The sequence below is a fragment of the Volvox carteri genome (genome assembly GCF_000143455.1).
Source record: "Volvox carteri f. nagariensis unplaced genomic scaffold VOLCAscaffold_1, whole genome shotgun sequence".
Lineage (NCBI taxonomy): Eukaryota > Viridiplantae > Chlorophyta > Chlorophyceae > Chlamydomonadales > Volvocaceae > Volvox > Volvox carteri.
In genome coordinates, this window is record NW_003307545.1 from 3,427,435 (window position 1) to 3,434,707 (window position 7,273).

Below are 7,273 nucleotides of genomic sequence, written 5' to 3' on the forward strand. Positions count from 1 at the left end.
AACGTTGCTGTCGCGTCTTCTTGGTTATTTCCGCCGCTGCTGCTATGTTGATACCGATCGCTGCGCCTCCTCCTCCGATGCAATACATATAGATCCGTACATGAACAGTACGGTACACAAATACACACACACACACCTGCCTGCGACATTAGGCCACATGCATACTCAAACACGAACATATATACACACATACACACACGCCTCAAGTCTCGATTGTCCGCGCCAATGCACTGGTAGGCCTATTTCTTCGGGGTTTCTCTTTCACTCCAGATGCGATTACTCCTGCTGCCGCTGCTGCTGCTGCTGTAGCTGTTGCCGCCGTTGTTCCAGAATTCGCTGAACTTGGTCGCAATGCTGCTGGAAGGTTCGGAATTTGTCGTCACATCGCCAGTTGGCTGCAAAGAGGGCGCAAGGGAAAATTGAAGTGAGCTGAGGAAGGCGCGGAGGGCCGGGTGGAAGGAGACAGAGTCTAGCGCGTATGATTCCGTCGCTCCAGGGAGAGTGAGGGGGGAGAGAGGGAGGAAGACGAGAGAAAAGACGGCGGGAATAAAAGGGGGAATTACGTAAGAGGGGAGAACATAGAAACACAATAGGCAAACAACTCCGCTAGGCACAGTAAGGCCCCATTTAAGTGACCTAAATAGGACACACGCCGCCGCAGCAGGACGGAGAGATGGCAATAAATAGAAAGGTACATATAATGTGGATAAGTTGAGAACAAGAGCCATACATGGTTGTACGACAAGACTGCCCTGCTGAGCTTACCGTACAGCAGGTCTGGTAGGAACCCCACAATGGAGCCGATTACGAAGGGCCCCAAACTCTGGCGATATCATGTTCCGAGGCGGGGGAGGGGAAGGGGGCGGGGGAGGGGGAGATAAAGGTACATAAGGCCCACCCGCCCGCGCCATTAATGGAAGGAGGGGTAGGGAGGGAAGGCAGGGAAGTTGGGAGGGGAGGGGGACAAACGAGGGATAAAACACAGCTCATGGTGTGGCACCACATTCCTCGGACAAGAGCCCAGGACCCGCTTGCAGCAAACACACACGCAGACATACACACATACCCACACATACACTGAACTTTCGCATCCAACGTCCCACATCACAAGACACTACTCAGCACCACTCCCCTTCATTTCCTTCCTTTAACTCCGCCACACAGACCCAACTGTGTATCCACAGTACTCCTAAACTTCACACACCATTACAGGACGCATAAGAACATCATATCACCCGCAGCCAAGCCGTGTTTGGGCTCTCCTTGCCATTCCCAGCTTTCCTCAGCTTCCGCCTCCGCCTCCCCAAACGAACATTCAACACCACCCCTCGCCCTGCTGGCACCCTACCGTACTTTTGTCATGTACGACCACGGTATGGTGACGGCGCCGATGGCTGTAGGTGCGTAAGGGGAATAGGAGGGCCGGGCCATTTGTTTAAGGGCAGACGATCCTCAGGCCATGCTTTACTCCACTGTAGGAGTACTGTACTTACCGTAAAAGACGTGGTGCTTGTGCTGGTCCAGGCAGTCCTTAAACTCCTCGTACAACCTGTGTGATGGTGGGTTGCGAATTGCAGTAAGGAAATGGTGCGGTGAGGTTTAGTTAAGGATTGCGGGGCAGCAGATACTACAGCAAGAGAATTGTTTCAGCTGGTCAAAGGTCGAATTCACACCTGGCCCCCTCGCGGTCACCCGGCACGAGATCTCTTCGGGGGGGGGTGCGCCCTTCCATGAGACGCCGCCAGACCTCATCCATAGTGTTATAATTGTCAAGTAGCTGAGAAAGCAGAATCCAGGAAAGAAACTATTTTTGGACGTAGCTTGCTTTTCTCGTCGAAGGCGGGATTGACAGGGGTACACGGTAAACCTGTGCAGATAGACCTAAGACATCGTTTGTTACGCGTATGAATACTAAGGTCACTCCATTTGTCACTCGAGGAAAGGGCGATAGGGCGATGGCTATTTATGGCTCCAGAACCCGTTCTGGAGCTGAATCCAAGACAGCGATCGTTACTCTGCGCAAGGTACAATTAACCTGCTTTTAGGTGGGTCTGCCTTTGACGTCCTTTTAAAGGCTCTTTTATTATTTTAACAGTATCGAACTCTGTTTGAGACATTGATGTCTCGTGTTTTGTTTATAGATGACCAAAGTCCTTGATAAAAAATAAAGCATGTCGGGCTCTGATATTAGGAACAGCAATCCGGTTCTTGCACGCCTAGAACAGGAAGCTGTTCGTGCTGCCATCCCGAAGGGCTTGAAGGATGAGCGCAGCCGGCAACTGGAATATGAGCTAAACTGGTGCTATAATCGAAACAATTGGTACTTTACGGGAGGTGCGTGGCGACTTCGAAATGCCTAAATGCGGGTGAGGGTCCCCGGGTCTACCTCAGCGCTGAAATGTCTTGCCAGTTGGGCAAGAGGCAGCCCTTTCCTTTCTCTCAACCGCTATCAGCTCAAATATACCCGAATTAACCTTTCTTAGGATATCAAAATTGATCGCTCCCCACTGAGGACTCTTAGCACCTTTCACCCACGCCACCATCACAGTTTTAAACACTACCTGCGCCGCCTGGCAGAACCCATCTTCCCTCCCCCTGAACACCCGCGCCCGACTCTCCGCCCGTCATCCCTCCCGACCCACGTCCTTTCCTCGTCTCGCGACACACGTACGACAACGACAACCCTGCACCGCCGAACGCGCTCTTGTCAGGGGGCCTAGTGCTAGGTCTGACGCTCGGCTACACCTTGCGGGTGAGGGTTTCGGGGGATGGTGGTGGCGGTGGTGGTGGTGGTGGTGGTTGGGTTGACCTCCGGTGTTCCCACCCAGCTTGGACCAATGGCCGTGGGTAGTTTAGGCCTTCCTTGTGCATCCGTAGCGCCGTCTCTCTGTGTGTGTATGTATGTATGTATATATGGATATATGGATATATGTACATATGTGCATATACATATATATACATATATATACATATATATACATATATATAAGATGCCCAACGATGCCCAACGAATTACGGGGGGGCACTTCCGATGGCACTTCAAATGCACCCTATACCGACACTGCCTGCACACGTTACATTTACTGTCTTAATTATTTCGGACTCCCATTTCCCCCCTTCTCTTTGCTTTTCTTCTCCTTTACCTCACACTCGCCGCCCGGGGGCGCCGTCCTACACTCCCAACTCCTGTGCTGCTGCTCCTTCCTTTCCTCCCGTCCGCCTGTCGTACGCAGTCCGTACAACCGCTGGCTTGGGCCGCCATCCTGGCTCCCGCGGGCGACTGGCTGTATGGTACGTTCCGTACATGTACGGCACATGCGAACATTACGGTACACGCTGTGCCGTACATCCCTCACCTCACCTCATCCCATGTCTGTTACGTCTAAAAAAGGGGGGTTGTTGAAAGATAGGGAGCCCAGGTGCGTGCCTAGGCGCGCAAAGGGAGGGGGCTGTGGTGGTGGCCTTCTCACACTTCTTCCCTCATGTCTCTGTCTTTATCTTCCCTCCCCCCCTTCCCTGGTACACTCTTTCCCTGGCAGCAGCTTCACTCGTTCGTGGTTCGTCTTTCCCCCCTTCTCTCTCTCTCTCCCTCTCTCTCTCTCTCTCTCTCTCTCTCTCTCTGATGAAGAGTCCTTGGATTTCTGCAGCGTATGACCCCGCCCCACCACGCATAATCCTAATCCGAACCCTACCCCCCCTTCATATACATACATACATATATACGACCTAATGGCTCTCCCTCTGGTGGTGGTGGTGGTGGACCCCTCAGAGCAACACGCCTGCCGGGGTCTCCAGGAGTCGTTCAACGAACATCAGCGGCAGCTAAAGCGGGAGGCCAGGGAGGCGGCGGATAGAGCCAGGGCCGAGGTACGACAGCTGTACGGACTGATGCTGGCGGAGGGGTCATCGCCGGAGGCGGCGGCAGCGGCGGTTGCGGAAGTGAACGCTGCGAATTCAGCAGCGGCGGCGGCGGCGACGGCGGCGGCGCGGATGGACGGAGCAGCAGCGGCGGAGGACGGTGGTGGTGGCAGTAGCGTCGAGATGGCGGCGGCGGCGGCGGCGGCGGCGGGGGCGACAGGGAGAGGGGGAGGGGCCAGTAACGGCGCACTTGAGGATGCCGAGGGGGGATGGAAATCAGCAGCAGCGGCGGCGCCGGCAGCGGCGGCGGGGGGGGGAGGAGTTGGAGGCCGGCGGTGGTGGTGGCCGTGGGGCGGGGGGCCTGTTCGTGGGGCAGCCAAATCTTGACGAGGTCTTCACGAGCGCGTTTCCGGACTCCGTCGTCACTCGCATCCCGGTAATTCCCTGGACTTCCCTGGATTTGTCCATCCTCTCAGCACTGCCACCAACATGCACATGGGGCGGGTACTTCTTGTCTCTCATTTTGGGGGGGAGCTTTGGAAAGGTTTATAAAAGAGAGGGAGACGTTTTCAGGGCTCGCATTTCAGAGGCTCGCGATAAGAGCCCCTTGCGCGCACCTTGATTTCCGGCTATTTTTAGATTGGAAGTTTTGGGATTTGGTTTTTGTCCGGACTGTGAGAAAGTGAAGAAGGAAGGGGCGGGGGAGGAGAGTTTTTTTGCACAGCTTTATTGGCAGCAGGGCGGAGCGGCTGCGCCGCAGCTTGGGGTGAATCAGGTCCTTGTTTCCGTTTTACGGGCGGCCAGAGATGGACGCTGGTAATGTATCCTGTCTCTGGTGCGTGGGTGAGGAGAGGCGCACTCTGGGAGAGGCGCAGTGTTGCAGGGCGGCTCATAAAATATTTCCGCAGTTTGGAAATGGGAGGACATCATTGCAAAGATTACATAGATGAATGGGCAGGACATCATTGCAAAGATTACATAGATGAATGGGCAACGGCAGCAGGAACGGCAGCAGGAACGGCAAAAGCGAGGCCGGAGAGGGGCTGCAAAAGCCGCGCCGCGCAGCAAGCGGAACGGCACTTTTAAGTGCAAGCTCATTCCCATTATGCACAGAGATTGGCCGAGCCTGTGCACCGAGCGGTGGGGTTAAAGCTGTCGCTGGTTACATACAATACAGTATTCGCTCTCCTGCAAGTGCGAAATACAAATGCATATTGAGTAATCTTGGCCACAAGAAAAAGTTAACCATAATTACCGCACAGTCGTTCAGGCTCCGGAGACTGCTCACGGTAGCAGCTAACCGCCAAATCGCAACACCTGCCGGGACGATATCGCATTTATGCATAGCAGCCATGGACGTTGCAGACGGGTTTCCTCCTAAATCCATATCGAAAGCTTCAAAGCTGTAACTTGATGCCCAAGGAAGAATATCAAAAATGATTCGGCTGCTTCATGTCTCGGCTGTCGTCCATTTTTGGCTCTTGTCCGCATCTCACACCCTTTCATTTGACCCAAGAACAAAAGCAAGGATAAACGGCGACTTGCCTTCTGCCTCCAAAAATGATGGAGGCGCGTCTCGACGCTACTCGAGCAGCAGCACCAAAGCCCGCAAGGAGGAAGACAAGCAGTTCGGAATCGGGCTCGAGGATGACAAATTTTCCCAAACTGCTTCGGAAAACCCGGAGATATTTTCGGAGCAGACCTGCATGACCGCGGAGGAGGCCTCTGCCGCAGTGAACCGGTGTGCAAAATTCCCTATCCCGCCTTCCCCAACAGTCACATTCCCCCCTTTTGCCCCGCCTCCACCTCCCCATTCCTCCTCCATCTCTCTCTCGCCACCCCACCCCACCCCATCCAATCCCACCCATCTCTCACTCAGCGGATTGATACCTACTTAGCGTCTGGGAAACTCCACAATCCTCTAACATTTCTTTATTTAATATGCAATTACTCCCTATGCGATTTACCACACATACATCGCCCTTGTCCCCGGGCCGTTTTCAAACCGCCCAAAACCGCCCTAACCCTCCCCCAATACCTTTTTTCCTTCATCCTGCAGCTTCTCGAAGCTTCTCCAGTTCCGTACTGTCAGCTCGCCGACCGTCCAGCACCACGTGTTGGAGCCGGGGGAGTTCCGGAGGCTGCATGAGTGGGTCGCGGGCGCGTATCCCGAGGTGTGGAAGGCCATGAAGGTGGAGGAGGTGAGAGCGAACGTGGTGTGGATCGTGTGGGCGTGTGCGCGTATATGCGTGTGTGCGTGTGGGTTTATGTGGGTTTCGTTGTGGGGTGTGGGGTGTGGGGTGTGGGGTGTGGGGTGTGGGGTGTGGGGTGTGGGGTGTGGGGTGTGGGGTGTGGGGTGTGGGGTGTGGGGTGTGGAGTGTGGGGTGTGGGGTGTGGGGTGTGGGGTGTGGGGTGTGGGGCGCACTTTTCCCTTGGGTCCATCCTCCTCTGTATTTCCTCTTTCCCTCCCTCCTCCATCCACGGCTGCCTGCCTGCCTGCCTGTCTGCCTTATATCCTTTCCTCCCCCTCCTCCCCCCCTCCCCACAAAACAAGACCCTAAAACCCTAAAACCCTTCACGGAAGCCTTTCGGTCAATTCTACGTCTGGTACACTCTTGCCCTGGCAGCAGCTTCACTCGTTTGTGGTTCGTCTTTACCCCACTCATCGATTCGCCAGTGGTTCGTCTTACCTCTCCTCCGCCCCTCTTCCTTCCTTCCCTCCGCCCCTCCGCCCCCTTCCGGCGTATCTCAGTCTATATCCTCCTTGGCATCGGCTGCACTCGTCACGGGGTTCATGGTCTTCCCCTCAGGCCCCAATCCTCCACAAAACACGTTCAGCCTCAGCCGCGTCTAGGACCTGCACCACCCGCCCCGAGCCTCCCCCTCTCTCCTCCCTCCCTCCCTCCCTCCCTCCTTTTGTGAACCGGCACCTAACCGGCACCTAACCGGCACCTAACCGGCTGTGGGTTTTGTCCCACCCACGCGGGAAACTTCCCCTCCCAAACCCACGAACGTAACTCGCCTTTTCCCTCCTCTTTTATCTCTCCTTCCTTCGACTTTTTACCTTGGCATGACGTCACGCCGCGTCACACCACCACCCCACCCGGGAGAGCGGTTAGTGGTAGAGCTACATCCAAGCCCTCTCAACCCCCACACGTGTGTGAGTTCAGGTGGGCTCCGGAAACCTGAGCTTCCTGCTGACGTGGGAAGGCGATGGCGGCAGCAGCAGCAGCAGCAGCAGCGGCAGGGGGGATTCGCAGTCGTCGCTGCCGGTGCTGTTCCTCTCGCATCTTGATGTCGTACCGGTGGCGAACGAGACCCTGGCTAACTGGACGTACGGCCCATTCAGCGGGGCCGTGGAGGGGGGTTTCGTGTGGGGCCGGGGAGCATTGGACGATAAGGTATGGGGGGGAGG

The 7,273-nt window shown here is 55.6% G+C and overlaps 3 protein-coding genes across 3 annotated transcripts in view; 2 read left to right on the top strand and 1 right to left on the bottom strand.

Annotated features, from left to right (window-relative positions):
- Nucleotides 1–276: 276 nt before the first annotated feature.
- Nucleotides 277–1,756, bottom strand: VOLCADRAFT_115757 (uncharacterized protein; the record flags this gene model as incomplete). The annotated part of the gene is made up of 5 exons (XM_002946133.1): nt 277–395; nt 766–821; nt 1,349–1,394; nt 1,494–1,549; nt 1,674–1,756. The coding sequence occupies 5 exons, from the start codon at nt 1,754–1,756 to the stop codon at nt 277–279; spliced, it is 360 nt and encodes a 119-aa protein (XP_002946179.1).
- Nucleotides 1,757–2,171: 415 nt separating this feature from the next.
- Nucleotides 2,172–4,245, top strand: VOLCADRAFT_86189 (uncharacterized protein; the record flags this gene model as incomplete). Its single annotated transcript, XM_002945787.1, has 4 exons — nt 2,172–2,334; nt 2,712–2,752; nt 3,234–3,291; nt 3,770–4,245. The coding sequence occupies 4 exons, from the start codon at nt 2,172–2,174 to the stop codon at nt 4,243–4,245; spliced, it is 738 nt and encodes a 245-aa protein (XP_002945833.1).
- A 1,049-nt stretch (nt 4,246–5,294) lies between these two features.
- Nucleotides 5,295–7,273, top strand: part of VOLCADRAFT_86190 (uncharacterized protein) — a gene marked incomplete at both ends in the record, with an annotated part of 5,694 nt that continues 3,715 nt past the window's right edge. The window contains 3 exons of the mRNA XM_002945788.1: nt 5,295–5,599; nt 5,918–6,059; nt 7,029–7,259. Of these exons, the coding sequence (XP_002945834.1) occupies nt 5,295–5,599; nt 5,918–6,059; nt 7,029–7,259 (678 nt within the window). The remainder of the gene's footprint in view (nt 5,600–5,917; nt 6,060–7,028; nt 7,260–7,273) is intronic.